The sequence below is a fragment of the Sciurus vulgaris genome, assembly GCF_902686455.1.
Source record: "Sciurus vulgaris genome assembly, chromosome: 2".
NCBI classification, from domain to species: Eukaryota; Metazoa; Chordata; class Mammalia; order Rodentia; family Sciuridae; genus Sciurus; species Sciurus vulgaris.
Window position 1 is genome coordinate 129,151,427 of NC_136462.1, and position 20,686 is coordinate 129,172,112.

Here is a 20,686-nt window from a genome sequence, read left to right on the forward strand (position 1 = left end):
ATAATGCTCATTGTAGTATGGCCATTTTGACAATATTAATTCTGCCTATGCAAGAATGTAGGAAGTCTTTCCATCTTCTAAAATCTTCAGTTTCTTTCTTCAGTGGTCTATAGTTTTCATTGTCAAGGTTTTTAATTTCCTTGGTTAGGTTTATTCCTAGGTTTGGATATTTATTTGTGTGCTTGTATTTATTGTGAACTGGTTAGTTTCCTGATTTCAATTTCAGTAGGTTCATTATTGAAATATAGGAAGGCTATTGTTTTTTTATATTGATCTTGCATCCTGATGCTTCACTGAATTATCAGGTCTAGAAGTCTTCTGGTGTAGGTTTTTTGGGTCTTTTAAATAAAAGAATCATATCATCAGCAAACAGATTATTTGATGTTTCCTTTCCTATTTATATCCATTTAATTTTTTTCTCTTCCTTGGTTGCTCTAGCTAGAGTTTCAGGAACTATATTGAATAAAAGTGGTAGGAGGATACAACCTTGTCTTGCTCCTGTTTTTAGAGTAAATGCTTTCAATTTTTCTTGGTTCAATATGATGTGGTCCTTGGGTTTGTCATATATAGCTCTCACAATGTTGTGGTAAGTTCCTTTTAGCCCTAGTCTCTCTAGCGTTTTAAACTTGAATGGATGCTAGATTTTGTCAAATCTTTTTCTGCATCTATTGACACGATCATGTGATTCTTGTATTAACTCTTTATGTGGTGAATTATATTTGTTGATTTGCATGATGTGAACCAACTTTGTATCCCTGGGAAGAAACCCACTTGATCAGGGCCTATTATCATCTTTGTGTGTGTGTGTGTGTGTGTTTTGGGTACCAGGGATTGAACTCAGGGACAGTTGACCACTGAGGCACATCCCCAGCCCTATTTTGTATTTTATTTAGAGATAGGGTCTCACCGAATTGCTTAGCACCTCACTTTTGCTGAAGCTGGCTTTGAACTTGCCATCCTCCTGCCTCAGCCTCCCGAGCCCCTAGGATTACTGGTGTGTGTCACTATGCCCAGCCTTAATGTGTTTTTGAATGTGTTTGCCAGTATCTCATTAAGGATTTTTGCTTCTGAGTTCATCAGGGATATTGGTCTGAAGCTTTCTTTCCTTGATGTGTCTGTCTGGTTGATACTGAATTCTTAGAATGAGTTTGCCCACCTTCACTCCCTTTCTATTTCATGGGATAATAATTAGAAGGATCGGTGTCAGTTATTTAAAGGACTAGTAGAACTTGGCTGAAAATCCATCTGGTCTTGAACTTTTTTTGTTTGAGGCCTTAACTACTGTTTCAGTCTCATTGCTTGGTATTGGTCTGTTTAGGTTTTCTATATCCTCATGATTGAATTTGGGTAGGTCATATGTGTAGAGAAATTGTTAGTATCTTCTAGATTTTCCAGTTTATTGGAATATGACATTTCAAAGGAGTTTCTAATGATCCTCTGGATTTTTAGCATCTGTGGTGGTATTTCCTATTTTACTGCTAATGTTTTTTATTTGGGTCTTCTATTTTTTGGTTAGTTTGAGTTACGGTCTAACAGTCTTGTTTACCTTTTCAAAGAACCAACTTTTTGTTTCATTGATCTTTGTATCATTTTATTATCAACTTCTTAATAGTGGCTCTGATCTTAATTATTTCCAGTCTTCCACTGATTTTGGAATTATTCCTCCTTTTCTAAGGACTTGAGGTATAATGTTATATTATTTCTGCTTTTTAATTTTGATTACTACAAATTTCTCTTACTACTGCTTTTGCATAGGTTTTATTTTTTTCAGAATTGACTTTTTTATTGGTTCTCTTTAGTTATATATGACAGTAGAATTAATTTTGATATTTTGCATAAGCATGGAATATATCTTATTCTAGTTAGGCATCCATTCATGGATGTAAATGATGGTGAGATTTGGTATGGTGTATTCATATAGGTACATAGCAAAATTATTTGGTATTCATTCCAGTGTGTTTCCTTTTCCTATCCCACTCTCCTTCCCTTTATACCCTTTTGTCTGATCTGAACAACTTCTTCCCCTTCCCCATTTGTTGTGAGTTAGTTTCCACATATCAGTGAAAACATTTGACCTTTGGTTTTGGGGGACTGACTTATTTCACTTAGCACAATAGTCTTCAGGTCCATCCATTTACTTGGAAATGTCATAAAGTGGTTCTTCTTTTTGGCTGAGTAATACTCCATTGTGTATATATACCACAATTTCTTTATCCATCATCTGTTGAAGGGCATCTAAATTGGTTCCATAGCATAGTTATTATGTATTGAACTGCTATAAACATTGATGTGGCTGCATCACTGTAGTATGCTGATTTTAAATCTTTTTGTATGTATGTGTGGTGCTGGGGATCAAACCCAGGGCCTTATACTTGCAAGGCAAGCACTCTACCAACTGTGCTACCCAGCCCCTGATTTTAAATCTTTCGGATATAAATTGAGGAGAGGGATAGTTGGATCAAATGGTAGTTCCATTCCTAGTTTTTTGAGGTTAAGTGAATTTCTTGTAAACAGCATATTGGTAGGTTCCATCCCACCGCCAATCACTTTTAAGTGGAGAATTTACTCCAATACAATAATTCACTGGTAATTATTGATTGGTATTTCCACCATTTCGTTATTTGTATTTTCTTTCTTTTTTTATGCTTTTCTTTCTCAGCTTAACATTCATCATATAGCAAATGAGAAAAACTAATAAACTCTAATTGCATGCATTCCTGCTCACATTTTGAAGTTTTGATACACCTTTTTATATCTTCCTGTGTTTCCTATCACTTAAGATATTAACGTAGTTCTTGTTTTTAATCGTTTTGTAGTATTCATACTAAAGGTTTAGAATTTTTCTGTTTAGTTATTTGCTAGTGAGTTTTATACCTTCCAATGTTTTCTTTCTGTTTAGCATCTGTTTTCAGTTTGAAGAGTTCCCTTTAGCACTTCCTGTAGGGCAAGTCTGCTGATGAGAAATTCTCACAGCTTTTGTTTATCTTGTAGTATCTTTTTTCCTATTTCGTTTCTGAAGGATAGCTTTGCTGGGTACAGTATTCTTTCTTGGCAGTTTTAAACTTTAGCAATATTAAAATATCAAGCAGCTCCCACCCCCCCACCCCCCCCACACACAACCATTGTGTAGTTTTTTTTCTGAGAAATTTGTCCTCAGGTAGTTTGGAATATATTTGTATGATATGTTTCTGTTCTCTTGCTGCTTTGAGAATACTCTATCTTGAACCTTTTAGAGCTTGATTTAACATGTTAGAGTAGACTTGGTTGAGTTTGGTGCCTTGTATCTTGTATCTGGTTATTTGTATCCTTCTGTAGTTTGGGAAGTTATCTCTTGTTATCTCTTTGAATAAACCTTTGTCATTCTTAAGTTCCTCTTGAATCTCACTGTTTTATAATTGCTTTCTTAATGCTATCCCAGATTTCCCATCATCCTTCTTCATTGTTCTTCATTCTTTTCCTTTTTCATACTGTGTATTTTCAAATAACCCACTTTAAAGCTTACAGATTTTTTTTCTGTCTTTTGATCTCTTTTCTGTTATGCCTTTTATCATGTTTGAATTTTGCTTATTGAACTTTTCAGCTTGAGGATTTCTCTGATTTTTTTAAAAAACTGCTCTGTCAGGTTTATCATAGACCACTGAATTCTTTCTCTTTTTGTTTGCTTTTTAAAGCAAATTAAGTTTCCTTTCTATATCTATTTTGAATTCTTTTAGACGTTTGCATATGTCAGCTGCTTTATGGTAAGTTCCTGTCACTTTACTTTGTCTGTTAGGTTAGGTCAGGTCATGGTTCCCTGAGAGTTCTTGATGCTTGTTGGCATCTGATGTCATATGGCCATTGAACAATTAAGATTATATTCCATTCTTTATAGTATGGTTTTTGTGCCTGTCCTTCTAGAACTACTAAGCAGGGTGCCTATTTTCTTTGAGCCTATTGTTACTTTTACTGTTTTTGCACCAGATTACACCCCAAGTCCAGGTTTGCTACAAATATATGTTCGGTGTTTTGTCACCTTTTCAGCACTAGTGGGTGCTCTAAGCCCAAATTTGTCCCAAATCCACAGTTGGTGTGTTATTCAGAATTTACTGGTAGAATACCCAGAAAGTGTTATCTGTCCCTTCAGGCTTTGGGGATGGGCCCAAACCCCTTGTCCACAGCCAGTGGCTTGTGGCCAGGCACTACAGAATTCTGCTTGCCTCTGGACCTCACCTTGAGGAGACTAACCTCTGCTTCTGTTGCCCCACGTGGACAATTACTCTTAACACTTTGTGCTTCCAGGCATTGGGAAAGGGATGGGGTGGGAAATAAAATGTCAGTTCTGGATCACACCTTGAGCCCACAGCCCACCTGGACAAGTGCAGCACACAGACAAGACCAAAGGCCCACACTGTTTGGGATACTTTTTCCTGAAGCTAGCTTTGTGCTTGCATAGCTGTTTAAATTGATACTTCTGTAGAGAGACAATGCTGGAGGGTCTTATTTGCCTTTTCTTTGTCTTCCTTGTATTGTTTTATAGTTTTTGAAGTACTTTTTTTTTTCCTTTTCTTTTGATGAGTATGGCTACTTACACATTCTTTTTGCTTACATCTGTATGGAATGTCTCTTTTGTAATCCCTTCACCTTCAGTTTGTATTTTACCAGTGAAGTTAATTTCTTGAAGGCAGCATGTATTTGAATCTGTTGTTGTTTTACCCATTCAGCTAATTTGATAGTTTTGACTGGGGAATTGAATGTGTTTATATTCAAGGTTATTACTGATGAGTAACAACCTATTCTTGTCATTTTGATAAGTAACTTTTTGGTTGTTGTGTGTATCCTTTGTTCTTGTCTTCCTCTTGTCATTAATCTTTGTCATTTGTTAGTTTTATCTACTGATGAGGTTTGATTTTCTTTTTCATTTGTGTATCTCCTCTAGTAGTGAGTTTTATACTTGTGTGTGTGTTTATAATGAATTATTGTTCTTTTGTTTCTGTATGTAGGCGACTCCTAAACATTTCCTCTAAGGCTGGTGAAGTGATACTTCCCCAGGGTGGTTCAATTTCTGCCTTCTAAATTGGTGGTGTCCATTTTAGTGGTTCAGACCCTCTTGAGTAGTCATTTATTCAGGAATATTAAAATATATTTCTCTATTATATGTTTCCTTATTAGGTAAGTTAAGTTGTAGCATATAGCAGTGATAAGATTCTCTTTAAATCACTGGATTGTAATTGTTTTAAGTGCCGGACTGTTACAACAACTAAATTAGAAGTCAGCAAACATGGTATTAGTGCCATGGATGACACTGAGTTTGTGTTTCCTTTTCCTGCCACTTGTGGATGAAATCATTCTGCCAATTAGCATACTTTCTAGAAAATTGCAATATGGTAACAGCATTTTCCTCTCAACATTTCATTATAAAAATTTCCAAGCATGCAGCAGAGTTGGAAGAATTTAATAGCTGATAACTATGTCTGTTACCTAGAGGCTGTTATTAATATTGACATTGCCTTTTCACACATCCTTCTACTGTCAACTCATCTTATTGTTTTATAATTCAGTTAATTGCTGACATCAGCACAATTGCCAAGGGGAAACCAATTCTTAAAAAGACTTGCTGTCAACTTCTCTAGAGTAAACTCTGACCTTCCAGATATGATATATTCCATAAAAATTTTATTTTTAGGACTGTCTTAATAATTCAGTCATAGAAATAAAGTATTATCTGTTTTAATTGAATAAATATTTTCAGGTGTGTACATAAACTTTTAGACGTTTGTTACTGGAAGTTCTCACTTGATCTTTGTTACTAACTAAATAAGAAAGGTATACTTTTATTTAACAAATCATATTATTGAAGCACTCTGCCTTTTAACATGGTAAGAGAAATATGAGAAAAAGAGAAAATAAGTTTTAGGTCCTATTTTGGGCATTTTGATTATGAAGAGTAGGTAAGGAAAGATGCACCAAAGGAACCTTATCAGGGTAAATATATCACTCCATTTTTTTTCCCTTTCCCTTTCCTTTGCACCCTTTCTCCTTCTGAACTAACTTCTTTCCTTCTTTGCTTTCGTAATACTGGAAGAAAGATACACATCTTTGTGTACATGTGTAGATGGACACAAATACCTTTATTTTATTGATTGATTGATTGATTGTGCTGAGGATTGAGCCCAGTGCCTCACACGTGCCAGGCAAGCACTGTACTGCTGAGCCACAACCCCAGCCCCAAGATACACATCTTATTGCATTTATTTCCTGGGGGGAAAGAGAGTAAGGAACCTAAATGATTAGATGAAATTGTTAGTGGGGGACAGAAAGGATAGACTCCTGAGGGTTGGCCGTTTGTGTGTGTGTATGTGTGTGTGTGTGTGTGTGTGTGAGAGAGAGAGAGAGAGAGAGGGAGAGAGGGAGGGAGAGAGAGAGAGAGAGAGAGAGAGAGAGAGGGAGAGAGTGGGGGGGAGGGAGGGGGGGAGGGAGGGAGGGAGAGAGAGAGAGAGAGAGAGAGAGAGAGAGAGAGAGAGAGAGAGAGAGAGAGAGAGAGAGAGATGTGCCAGGTAGTATTTATTTTAGACTTTGCAGACCAACCACAAGTCTCTGGTAATACTATTTAGCCCTGCTGTTGAAGTGTGAAAATAGTCATAGCTAAGCTAATAGATAAATAAATGAGCTTGTCTATGTTTTAATAAACTTTATGGGTACAGAAATTTGAGTTTTATATAATTTTCATGTGTTAAAACACCAAATATTATTGTCCATGTTCTTTTGAACCATTTAAGAATGTAAAATAATTCTAAACTTGTAAGCTATGAAAGATAGGTAGTGGTTGGGCTGGGGTTGTGGGTTAGTGGTAGACCCTTACCTCACATGCATGGGACACTGGGTTCCATCCTCAGCACCATATAAATAAATAAAATAAAGGTATTGTGTCCATCTACTACTAAAATAAAAAAAAAAAATAGGTGGTGGGTTAGTTTTGGCCCATGAGATATGATTTGATTGACTTATGGTATATCCATATATGTAGATAGGAAAGTTATGTCAGTTTGATTTCATTGTCCTTTTTCCATTCTCTCGTTCCCTTCATTCCACTTTGTCTACTCTATTGAACTTTTATTCTTTTTTTTTTAATGTCCTAAATTAGACGGGGATACAGATGCACTCAGATAATTCAAGGCATCATTGGAGTGAAGAATAAATAATAATACTTACTATGGTCGATTTCACCAGTAATATAGAGTTTTTGGCATGACCCTGTCTAGTCCTGTTTTTTTTCCCCCAGTGTACTTGCTATTTGTAACCTGGGAACAGAGAACCAGATCACTTTGAGGGAGTAACTCTTTCTCCTCATAGTAGTAGTAGTAAAAGTAAAAAGTTCTGCTGTCAAACCTGGATTCAATTCTCTTATTAGACGTGTGATTTGTTAACTAATTCCTCAGAGCATAAGGAAAATGGGGGGTTAAGGTCACTGGCCAACTCATATATACTTGGGAGGGTGATAACATTACCACAATAATAACTGCAGCTAATGCTTATGTAGTGCTTAGTATGTGCCATATAATATTCTAAGCACTTTATATACTTATTAACATTTAATTTTCACAGTCATTGATTCTCATACCACCCTCTTTAATAATGAGGAAACTGAGACACACAAAGCCCAGATAACTCATTCAGGTTCACATAGTCAAAAAGGGGCAGAGCCAGCATGTAAACATGGGCAGTCTAGCCTCAGTCCCAGGTTTGTTGATTACTGCTTTCTAAAATGGGATTTTCTATAAAGTGCCTGAGCATATAAGTCTTCAACAAATTAACTATATATTAACTCTCAAGAATACATTGGTACCATTTCCTTAGGAAACTCAGTCTACATGTATGGTTATCAGATAACCTGAAAAAAATCATTATTTGATTCAAATAATAATCACATTATTAATGAGATCTTTTTTCCATAAGGGTTTTCAGGAATATTAGTGTTAATAATTAGTTATGAGGAAATGAATCACCTTCTGTAAAATTATATAGTGACTTAGACTCTGAAGCTGGAAGACTTTTGTACTCTTATACTAGTCTTGGTTGTATACTTTTCCATTGTGTGATCGTAGGTATAAGATCTGACTCCTTCAATTCTCTTATTGTCAGTGGATTGAAGATAATCCTCAGAGTTGTAGGTTTCACATGCAGTAATCTTTGCCAAAGTTCCTGGCAATGTGTTGAGTTTGTTACCAGGCATTGAACCAGTACTAGTTTATTGCTCACTTTCCTATCCATAGAATAACTTAAAAGTGAGAACTGAAAGGATGCTTAAAAGTGGGGAAATGGAGATCTAAAGAATCATTTGCTTAGGATCATATAGCTCCTCAGACAAAAGGAGCTAACACTTAATGCATATCTTTTTATTTCTAGTTTTATTTCATTGTTCATACCCCTTCTTTATTCAGTGCTTATAGAAGTATTATATATATGAAGTTTTTTTTGTTTTGTTTTGGTTACATTAGAACTTGATATTCTCACTAAGAAAAATGGCTAGATTATTTTGGCATTTTAAATTTGATAAGTAATCATTAAACATTTATATGGATACTTTAGTATACTCTGGGGCCATTCAAATCACATATATAAAATTTTGAAACTGCTAGTGCTCTGTCCATTCATATTTATTACTTTTTAATGAACAAGTACTATGCTTAATATAGAAAAAAATATATTAGAAGTGAAAAGATGGAGAAAATTTTAAAAACTAATCCAGTCACATCATGCAGTGAAAATTACTGTTAACACTTTGAAACAAAAATGAGTTCATCCTATACCTACAACTTTGTAACTGACTTGTGAGTTAGTGATGTACCAGGAAGATAGTTGCCATATTCATATTGTGGGAATTATATAAGTGGAGTCTGTAATTAGTAGGATATTTATGTTTTTAAAACTTTCGATACATGTTCATAATTGCCCTCCAGAATGGCAATACCTACTTTATGTTCTTGTTGGGAAAACCTACTTCAATTTGAGAGAGCATGTCATATAGCTCTCATTCTTTACTGAAGAATAGCAATATATGCTTTAAGTCTTCTGTATTCTGTTATTCTTTTTACGTTTTATTTTTCATATGTTGCATTGTGATACCTGGGATAATAACTTTATTCAAAAGTGGGATTGTTTGTAGCTATGTATAGACTGTTCATGCAATTTAGTTTTGTGTTTTGTGGGTTTTTCTTCTTTCTCTGTTTGCATGCCATGAATGGTAAATTTGCATGGAATAAATTGAAAATGATAAAAGCATTAGAATGAATTGGATGTGTTGAATTATCACTCTGTTGTCTACCTTGATAGTTTAGAGTCCTACTTTTAAGACGAAATTAGACTAAGTGTCCCATATCTACTTGTTTGCCACTTTTCTTGAGTCTCTCATGATGAACAATCTGTAAACTCCAGTGCCATTGGACTCTTAGTCCTACATGTTAGTAAGATAATTGCAGATATGTTCCGAGATTTAAATTAGTTGAATTCTTTTTTCTTAGAGGTTTGATTCTTTATAGTTATTCTGTGCATTGAGTTTGGGACCAAAGGGGATAGCTATGAATTATATTTCTTTGGATACAGTAGACTGCTCTACTTAAATTATGGTAATGTCCTATTATCATTGGAAGCATAGAATTATAGAGTTGAATAAACCAGAGACATAGATTATACTTGATTAATGAAATATCCCTTCCTCAATATTCTTGGTTCCTCCGCTGGAACAGCTGTATGGAAAATTAATCTGTGTTTAAGTTCACCAAAATAGGAGGAATATAATATTTTGTCCTTATGGAACTTAAAATATTCCATGTTCCTTTGGTAAGGAATTAATGAAAAGGTTTAGTGATAAGTTTTGGTTTCAAGATTGTGTGCTCTGGAACCACTTTTTTGTAGTATAACACTAGTTTTCAGTATTTCACTTGTAAAGTTACTCTTTACTCTAATTTAGTTGATAATTGGGGGAAAATTTCAGATAGAAATTATGTTAATCTGCAAATCATATCTTTACAAACTTGATTTGTTCCTTGGTTATATAAAGGAAAACTGGATTGATGCTCTGAATGGACTCTCCTTTTCTTAAAGTGATGAAATGCTAAAACTCTAAACCTTCAACCTTAGAGTTTTCCAGCTGTTGTGCTGAACAGTTTAGATATATACAAACCCTTCCCCCTTTTTAACCAAAGGAAAACAGTGTATTAAAATCCTTTCAAAAAGCATTGACATTTTTTACCTTAGTATCTTAGAAAATATCAAATATTTCACTAGTCACAAGTTGTGGGTAAACAATGAATTTTTTGCATCTCATGTTAATATGCAAGTATATTACTTCAGTGCTTGACTAACTTTTGCCTTGATGATCTGTTGAGCTTTGTTCCTGAAGCTGTACTAATCACTGTGCTTATTACTGTTTGAATGTTTGGTACAGGAAGCGAGCAGCTGCAAAGCATCTAATAGAACGCTACTACCACCAGTTAACTGAGGGCTGTGGAAATGAGGCCTGCACGAATGAGTTTTGTGCTTCCTGTCCAACTTTTCTCCGTATGGATAACAATGCAGCAGCTATTAAAGCCCTCGAGCTTTATAAGATTAATGCAAAACTCTGTGATCCTCATCCCTCCAAGAAAGGAGCAAGCTCAGCTTACCTTGAGAACTCGAAAGGTGCCCCTAACAACTCTGAGATAAAAATGAACAAGAAGGAAGGAAAAGGAGCAAGAATTGATTTTAAAGGTAAGATGTTTTCTTTTTAATTGATACTTGTGATTGAATACTATATTAGAGATTTAAATGTATGAGTTCATTGTTTTGCCATATTGTGTGAGCTTACGATATCAGTTTTCCAGTAGGAAAAATTTATTTAGTTAATCTCTTAAACTAGGCTGCAAACTTGTTAAATTATAGGATAGCTGGACTAATTATCTGGTGTGAGCTCTGGAACCCCAGGACTATGTGGTAAAACAAGCAGAAAAATGTTGGATACGGGTGGCACATTCCTGTAATCCCAGTGGCTTAGGAGGCTGAGGCAGGATGATTGCATGTTCTAGGCCAGCCTCAGCAATTTACCAAGTCCCTAAGCAATTTAGCGAGACCCTGTCTCAAAGAATAAAACCAGCTGGGGATGTTGCTTGGTGGTAAAGGACCTCTGAGTTCAGTCCCCAATTAAAAAAAGAAAAGAAAATGAAGCAGTATATATATATATTTTTTTTTTTTTTTTTTTTTTCTATTTTAGAAGGCAATTCAAAATTTAGGAAAACTTGCCTCAGGAATAATTGTACTTTTCCTTCTGATATATTTTTGCTTTATCCTGCCCACTTTACTCTATTCAGTATAGACTTGCTAGCCAAGGATGAGTTTTCACTCAAGTCTTTTGTTTTTTAAATGACCATATATTGTAAAAATTGTTCAAAACTTGCCCCCATGAAAATCTCCAAATGTTCTTTCCCTCAGAAAAGGTAATTAGCATTAGGAATAAGAAAATAAAATTTTTGAATGATCTGGAGGGCTTGACCCACCAGAGGTGATTGTATTTTATAAGAGAAATCTTTTAAAGACATTTGTGTTAGAGAATGCTTCCAAAATTTTTAGTAACATCGTTTGAAACAAGTTTAAATTAATTAGTGAAATGGAGTTGTGTGGCTGTCTACCATTTTGCAACTATAAACAACTTGGTTACCCCAAATTTATAGTTCTGTTTCATTAGTTGGCTCATATGTTGTCAATATGTGTAATTTGGATACTGCATTAACTCTGTTATACACATTTCTCCAGCAAGTATGCACCACAAAGTAGCATTCAGTGGAGAGTGTGACACCTCAGTTGAATTCAGCCAGCTTTAGGGAAATACAGTGCATGATGGATACACTCATTTGGTTTTGACCATGTGCTTCTTCTTAGAGGTGTTTATTCTGTTTGCCCCAGTCTTTATGTACTCCTTACTTTTTTTTTATTATTTTGTTTTTTTGCTCAAGTCTACATCATGTAACAGTTTTAATCTTTCCTTATTCTAGAATATGCCACTTTCCCTCTCCTTTTTTGTTTTTTATTTTTGTAATGTTTGTTTACTATGGCATTTTTCTGTTAGGAATTATAAATATTTTAATCATTAACTAATACTTTCATTTTGAATATTAATTATGTTTGTTAGGCCTTGTTACAAAGTTGTATAGGTATTGAATTTTCTACCCCAAAGCTATTTTGCATAAAATTTTTTTAAGTGCAAAATTTTGTGGGTTCATGACTTTTCAGGAATAGTAATATGTCTTAAAGTGTACACAGATAAATCTTAAAATATCTCTTCATTTAATGTTTTCTCAGTAGAACATCTCTTTTTATTGATGTCCCAACTTTATAAATATTTGTATCTCTAATTATAGTTTTTTAACTAACTTTATATATATATATCTATACATATATGCACGTGTGTACATGTGTATGTGTGTATAAATAGAGTTTAATTCAGCATTTTGAACAAAACATTATGTGGAAAAGTATTGTTACATCTAGGTAGGTTTTGAAAACTTGGCATATCAGTAGAGGGATGTATGAGTCTACAAGGTTGCTCTCTCACAGACATGCCCTCTTTCTGCACACAAAGCAAGCCTTTGTTAATAACATAACAATCTGATGATTAGAAGGCAGTATACTAATAGGATGTTTGTTTATGTTAGGTATTTTCTGTGTTTTGGTTACATTTTAGGAAATTGCATTGTCATACAAGAAGGTATTATAATATTTTCCAATTAGAAAAAAGAGAAATGGGCTCCTTGTTTAGTGGCTTCAGGCTTTTCAGAAAGAGAGATTATTGATATTGAGTAAAAGATACTTAATAGAACAAACCTGAGAATTACTTCTTAAATAGAGTCCATAAAAGAAACTATAGGTGTAGACACTTGTAGCTGTGCCACAGATCAGTTTTGTGAAATGATAACATTTGGTATTTTTGTGGTTTAACTTTTGGAGATCATTCTTTCAGTGATTACTTGAATTTTATAATGTCTTTTACTGTAGAGCAAATACATTACAGCAGAGTTAGAAATCATATTAAAGGTTTTTTTTTTTTTGTGTTGTTGTTGTTGTTTTTAAACATGGTGAACTGTCTGTGTATAAGGGTGCAGTTTTAATATCATTCACAGGATGGTCACCCTGGAACAAACTAGAAATGCCTTCAATGAACCAGTTTGGTTTTAATACATACAGAAGTAGGAAAAGAGGTGTTTCCAGAAGATGATGCTGAAGAAAACCTTTCAGAAAAATATTGTTTCTGCTCTGTAGTGTGGTTGTAATAGGGTATTTTCATGAAACAGCACATGATATATTGGTTCATAGTTACAGTTAAGCTATGGATTGTTGAATCTTAAGTATTAAATATTTTTGAAAGAAGTCTCATAAATGAGACTGAGTCTAAAATATTTGTATTACTTTTCATGAGAACTTATTATACCAAAGTAAATATGTGCATGTTTTGAAATAAATTTTCTTTTTTCTTCTAATTTTCCAGATGTGACTTATCTAACCGAAGAAATAGTGTATGAAATTCTTGAATTATGTAGAGAGAGAGAGGATTATTCCCCTTTAATTCGTGTCATTGGAAGAGTTTTCTCTAGTGCTGAGGCATTGGTGCAGAGCTTTCGAAAAATCAAACAACACACTAAGGAAGAACTGAAATCTCTTCAAGGAAAGGATGAAGATAAGGATGAAGATGAAAAAGAAAAAGCTGCATGCTCTGCTGCTGCTATGGAAGAAGATTCAGAAGCATCTTCCTCAAGGATAGGCGATAGCTCACAGGGAGACAATAATTTACAAAAATTAGGCCCAGATGATGTGTCTGTGGATATTGATGCTATTAGAAGGGTCTATACCAGATTGCTCTCTAATGAAAAAATAGAAACTGCCTTTCTCAATGCACTTGTATATTTGTCACCTAACGTAGAATGTGACTTGACGTATCATAACGTATACTCCCGAGATCCTAATTATCTGAATTTGTTCATTATTGTAATGGAGAATAGAAATCTCCACAGTCCTGAATATCTGGAAATGGCCTTGCCATTATTTTGCAAAGCAATGAGCAAGCTACCCCTTGCAGCCCAAGGGAAACTGATTAGACTGTGGTCTAAATATAGTGCAGATCAGATTCGGAGAATGATGGAAACATTTCAGCAACTTATTACTTACAAAGTCATAAGCAATGAATTTAACAGTCGAAATCTAGTGAATGATGATGATGCCATTGTTGCTGCTTCAAAGTGCTTGAAAATGGTTTACTATGCAAATGTAGTGGGAGGGGAAGTGGACACAAATCATAATGAGGAAGATGATGAAGAGCCCATCCCTGAGTCCAGTGAATTGACACTTCAGGAGCTTTTGGGAGAGGAAAGAAGAAATAAGAAAGGTCCTCGAGTGGACCCACTGGAAACTGAACTTGGTGTTAAAACTCTGGATTGTCGAAAACCACTTATCTCTTTTGAAGAGTTCATTAATGAACCACTGAATGATGTTCTGGAAATGGATAAAGATTATACCTTTTTCAAAGTAGAAACAGAAAACAAGTTTTCTTTTATGACATGTCCCTTTATATTGAATGCTGTCACAAAGAATTTGGGATTATATTATGACAATAGAATCCGCATGTACAGTGAACGAAGAATCACTGTTCTCTACAGCCTAGTTCAAGGGCAGCAGTTGAATCCATATTTGAGACTGAAAGTCAGACGCGACCATATCATAGATGATGCACTTGTTCGGGTAAGTTTGGTTGCTGTCAGCACTAAATAAGAAACCTGATAATTGGGATGTTATAATGCAGTTCAGTGAATTCATTTAGTGACTATTTGAAAACAAATGGTGTCATACAGACATTGACCTTTCTGAATTTAAATTTAAGTATTGTATTTTTGTTATTCCTGACCAAGATTATAAGTGTGTCTACATAGTATTGAATGTCTTACCTAATGAGTACTGTTTGAAAAAGAATGGATTTTCTAAGTCTTGAAAACTAATCCCCAGAGTTTCTTCATTTAGAAGAGAAGAGATTATTGAGGAAAGACTGAGATATAAGATCAAGGGAAATGTGGAGAGATCCAATATTAAATATAAATGTGAGGTCGAACTGGGGGAAGTACTATAGTAAATCTACACCATAAAGTTATAAGTGGTGTCCAAAAAATTCCATCATGTAAAATTCAGATTTGCATCATTGTATTGTTATGGTAAACCTGATAAAGTGACCAGGGCAAGTTGGTGCATGTTGGAGTTCTTTTGAGCCATTCAAAATGTCCCTGTATGACACTGTAGTTGTGGTAGTTTTTCTAACTTAAATATTTATAGGGAAAACGTTGGGGCTTGAAATAATTTTGGAAAAGAGCAGCTATTCTAAGATTTTGAGAGATTCAGAGAGATTGAGTTGGGAAAATACTGGGAGCTCCAGTACCCATCTTCTGATTCTGTTTTTTTCAGATGGCTTTGCCTCTAGTTCCTACTTTTCCTCCACAGAAGAATTTTAGTGTCACTACTTTTAAGAATGTTGGGTTCGCCAGAAGACAGAAATCAATTGCCAGTCACATTTTACAAAATTAAAAATTTTTGTGTACTTTGTTGTATGCTTTTATTGTATTCATAGCATTAGGTATCCTTGTCATTGCTAGTTTTTTTCATTAACCTGAAGTAAAATTTAATGTCAGCTAAAATTAATCAAATTTCTGTTCTAACAGAATAAGAAACCATGGCACAGACAACTAGGACATAGTGATATTTGTTTAGAATGTATTTTAATTTTGGAATGAATTTGTCTAAATTTGAGAATTCATGAAACTGTCCACTAGTGGAAAAATTTATTATGACATCTCAGAATTCAAACACTAACAGATTTTATGCCTCTTTTCTGGTTGGTTTTTAATAATATCAAATGTATTTATAGTGTTGAAGAACGATTCTGCATTACTAAAGAAACTCAAACAGCTTTTCGAGGGAGACAGAAAGGGGCTTCAACTGCCTGAAGGAATTACCATTGCTTGCGTTTTTCCTATTTTGTAGTTCTGTGCAACATGAATAATTAATATACTTAGTAACTAATCACCAGGCAGCTAGCAACTTATTTTAGATAGTTTAACAGTGGGTAGGGCATTTTATAAGAATGAAAGTGAAGCCTTACGAAAAGCACTTTGCATATTTTTTGTTGGAGCAGAGAGTTATATGCTGAAACTACACACTATGCTTAACAAATCCCTTCCACTGACTTCAGCAAAAGCTATTCCTGGCGTGACAAAAGCAATGGATTGACTCTCTTAAGAGTCAATCCAGAGTTAAAATGAAATTATCTACCTTCCCTGCCTGTCTTCTGCTCAGATATCTACCCAGCCTTATTTTCTTCCTTGTCCCTTTTTCCCTTTTAGAGTAATGCCAAGAACCAATAAATGTTTAGGTACTTGGTACTCACTTCATTGTATTTTTTAAATTATCTTTCAGGATTTTAAGGAAATAGCCATTTCAGTTTTTAAAGCCTTCTCTTAAGCAGGTGTCAAAATAAAATTAACTATGAGCTTTATAATTGCACTAAAAAAATATATGTATTTTTAGTGACTTCTGATTAATTGTATCAAACTGGATTTGATAATTTGACCTATTATAAATCAGAACTGACTTAGATGATAGCTCCACTTGATTTTTACCTATCCATAAATTCACTTCACTTCACCCGTCCTCTGTGTTGGGCACTCTGATAAGAACTTGACACAAGGAAGTGGTGCCCACTGAGACTTGGGCTCTTGAACACTCACACTAGGTAGATTGCACTCTACTTTCTTCCTCCCTTTTCTTTGTTGTTTCTTAGGATTCATTCTAATTGAAATGAAGAATTTCATACTTGGTTTATATCCTCTAAGTATATCTTAAAACTTGAATGAAAAAATGAAGTAGTCAGCATCAGATAATAATTTAAAACAGTGAAACAACAAATTCCTTAGTATTACATGTGAAGAAAATGAAATCTAGAGACATTTTTACCTGCAGAAATGAATGACAGAATTGGAAGTAGAACTCAAGATTCCAGGTCTCATAGACAAATGTAATTATGTGATTTGGCTTTTACCCAAATTTTTCAGTTTTATATTTAAGTGATAACAAGCTATTCTTCATTTGCTTATAGAGAACATGACAAGATAAAATATATATGAATAATCTAAAAACTGCTTTCTAATTAGTAGTTTAAGGCTAGTCACTACAAACTATTGTTCATAGAAACTAATTGGCAGAAATAGTATAAGCCAGACTTCTTAGAGAGCCTAAGTATTATTAAATATTAGAGAGGCTGAGTTAATGTGAGTAGTACTCCTTAAATATTCATACCATTAAGGAATCATTTTTCAATTATGGATAAGGTTGGATTTGATGTAATAGCCCAGGTTATTTAGAGTTTTTAAGTAAAAAAGACTTTCCTTTTGATTAATATAAATCTGTTAATACAGTATTTTTATATTGAAATGTCATCCTACCTAGGTGTTTTGGGAATGCTTTCATATTGGGTCATGTTTTAAAAAATTAATCCTAGGATTTAGTCATCATGGTTAATTAAAAGTTTAGAAATTAAAAGTCATTTTATCCAACAATTGGTGAAATCAAGTCTTGGTAAGAAGAGGAAGTTATATAAGGACGAGGCAGATGTCATTATACCCAGTCTATTTTTACCCCCCCCCCAACCCCGACCTCTGTTATGTAAAATATGTCCTCTAACGTTTGATTCCTACATAATTCTGTGATTGACTACACAAAGTATTCAAGGTTGTTATTTTTATGAAAAAGAAAAGGAAAAATAAATGCAGCCCCTATGTAACAATGACCTTTGTCAAAATTATTATAAAATTTTACTTTATCTGTTATTACGATTCAAAGTTAATTATTATTTTAAAAGACAGGCTACCCATGCATCTTTAAATGATAAAACATTTTTACAAAATGACTTACATACATCTGAGAATGATACTTTAAAAACGATCATTGGAATACTTACTTTTGAATATATTCTGATTATAAAAGAATACATTCATTATGGAAAATATGGAAAGCTTAAAGAAGAAAATAGAAGTCACATTATTGAGAGGCTATGAAGCACAATAATTCAGAAGCCTTTGTGATAGAAAAGCAAATAGAAATATATACTTACATCCTTTAACACCTAGCTATTTGAGATCTAGGAGAATAAAAGTAGGAATGGATTACATAGCAATGTGGGATATTGAATACATATTAATTATAAATTTAGACCTTAGAATCTTATATAGTCTGTAAGTTGAGTTTGGTTTTCAACTGAAACTGTCCCTTCCCCCATACACAAAGTTATTTTCAAGTGTACATTTATTTGAGTCTAGGTTTTTGGAACTAGTCTCTCTCAGGTTCCTTTGGGGACATAAAATTGTAAGTCTTTTGTTCAGAGAACAAAGTCGTTTTGTTTTGTTTTCTTTTGGGGTATTGGGGATTAAACTCAGGAGCACTCAACCACTGAGCCACATCATCAGCCCAATTTTGTATTTTATTTTAGAGACAGGGTCTCACTAAGTTGCTTAGCACCTTGCCCTTTCTGAGGCTGGCTTTGAACTCAAGATCCTCCTGCCTCAGCCTCTCAAGCCTCTGGGATTACAGGTGTGTGCCACCACACCTGAGTAAAAAAATTTTAAGTCACCATTAGATGTTAAGAAGCAATTTAGCAAATAAGATGGATAATCAATCAGACATGCTCTGTGTAAATTTTAGACATTTTATATGACTAAACAAATTGTATGTAAATATTTCATATTAGAATCTAGTTGACTTGATAATCTCACAATGAGATTAATCAATTTATATACATTCTGTAGATACAAAAAGCATTTGGTAAAAGATCTGTAGTTGAAGAAATGCTAGATACTAGGGCTGGTTAACTGCAAGTGTATGTTTTACCTGCACTCATTTTAACACTTTTAAAAAGATTAATTTATACTGAATTGTGAGAAACCATAAACTGTTTTCCTATTTAGCCAATTTATTTTTCTTAGTTGAAATTATTTTACATATGACTTAATGGGCAGTGAAACTTAACTCTTGAGTTTCTATTCTAATAAACATGAAGGACTACTAGTAAATAATTTTGAAGTCCTGCTTCTGTGCTCCATTGTTTTTGTCAAAACGATTTAGAGTAGTCACATAGGCATTTATCTGTCTTAATTTGTGTCCTTTGAGACCCAAGTTTGTTATATACAAGTAATAGAAAATCTAGTTCTAATTTTCTGTGTATTGTTTTTATAAAACATCAGTAAAATTAGAAAGTGATCCTTCTATTATGCTAATTTCTTTTCTGTCCTATTTTTCCATTTTCTGTGAGACTGAATCTATCTTTGACTTGCTTGCTTGCTTTTTTTTCTTCCTTTCTTTCATCGTTTGCTTTCTGTTTACATTTGAAAGGAAAAAGGAAAAAAAGAAAAAGTTTCCTAGCACTATTACTTGTTTTTATGTTACTTCTGCTTTTATTTTCCTTGTATCCTGATAACTGACAGTCATCTTTTTACATTTATCTTTTCAATAACTAGCTAGAGATGATTGCTATGGAAAATCCTGCAGACTTGAAGAAACAATTGTATGTGGAATTTGAAGGAGAACAAGGAGTTGATGAGGGTGGTGTTTCCAAAGAATTTTTTCAGCTGGTTGTGGAGGAGATCTTCAATCCAGATATTGGTAATTATTTTGATGATGTGATTATGTATCATATATTTTTGAATTAAGAATGTACCTTTATTTATAAATATTCTTAGCTATGAAAAGCAGAAACAAAAGATGATTTTGGTATGAATGACCTATAATAGGAGATAACTAAATGCGTTGTGTAAATCTCTGCTCTAGGAACAGATTTGCATCACTCATTCAAGTTCTTAATATTATGTAGCCAAATGTTTTAATAAAGGTAATTATCTGGCTAGTAAATTTAATTGGCAACATCTAAGAATGTTGTATTTGGAACAGCTGAAGGGGTCTGAAACTCATGGTGTTAATGAAATGAGTCATTTGAAGAATGTCAAGAGAATGTTTCACAAGTGTATCATACTCAAAAGTTCAGAAACTAGTAATATCAAATTAATTAGGTTTATTTGCTGTTTGATTTTCTGGAGTGGGGGCTGGGATATGACTCAGTGGTCGAGCACCTGTCTAGCATGAGCAAGGCCTGGGGAAAATGTTTTTTTAGGTCTTTATATAGTAATAATTCCTTCAAACCACTCCAGAACTCTTTGCCTGCCCTATATCTAATAGTATTTGCTAGTCAAAAGAGTTATTGTTTGTATGCAGTTCGGGACATACTACATATGTTGGTCTGAAAGTGAAGGAGATGAATCTCTGATTGTATCTCTCTTTGTTGTGAAAAGTAGGCAGAGCAGAACAAGGAAAAGACACAGCCTCTTGCATAGTCTACTTAAGTGGATAATTCTGAACTGGTTCAATTTCTACAATATAACCACTTAGTTATTGGACTTGCTTCATTGAAAATTGAATAAAATTATAGGAAAATATTTCAGCTAAAGACACCATCAGAATTGTGAGGAACATGGCATAGAATAAATTGCACATCATCTTCCTTAAGCTTTGAGTTAAACTGTTTCAGCCTATGGATTCTTAGTACTGTGGGTACATTGAATTGTTGATAAATTAATGTTATTGTTCTTGGTCATACATT

General features: G+C 34.0%; 2 protein-coding genes across 9 annotated transcripts in view; one reads left to right on the forward strand and one right to left on the reverse strand.

Moving 5' to 3' along the window:
* The window catches only part of LOC306650159 (ubiquitin-protein ligase E3A), a 95,338-nt gene that overhangs the window by 56,855 nt on the left and 17,797 nt on the right, over positions 1–20,686 (forward strand). For all 8 annotated transcript variants that reach the window (XM_079121989.1, XM_079121983.1, XM_079121982.1 and 5 more), the window contains 3 exons: positions 10,424–10,725; positions 13,493–14,739; positions 19,551–19,695. In XM_079121989.1, the coding sequence (XP_078978115.1) occupies positions 10,424–10,725; positions 13,493–14,739; positions 19,551–19,695 (1,694 nt within the window). The remainder of the gene's footprint in view (positions 1–10,423; positions 10,726–13,492; positions 14,740–19,550; positions 19,696–20,686) is intronic.
* LOC306650377 (uncharacterized protein) overlaps positions 1–20,686 on the reverse strand; it is a 215,498-nt gene that overhangs the window by 56,274 nt on the left and 138,538 nt on the right. The gene's annotated exons all lie outside the window — the stretch shown is intronic.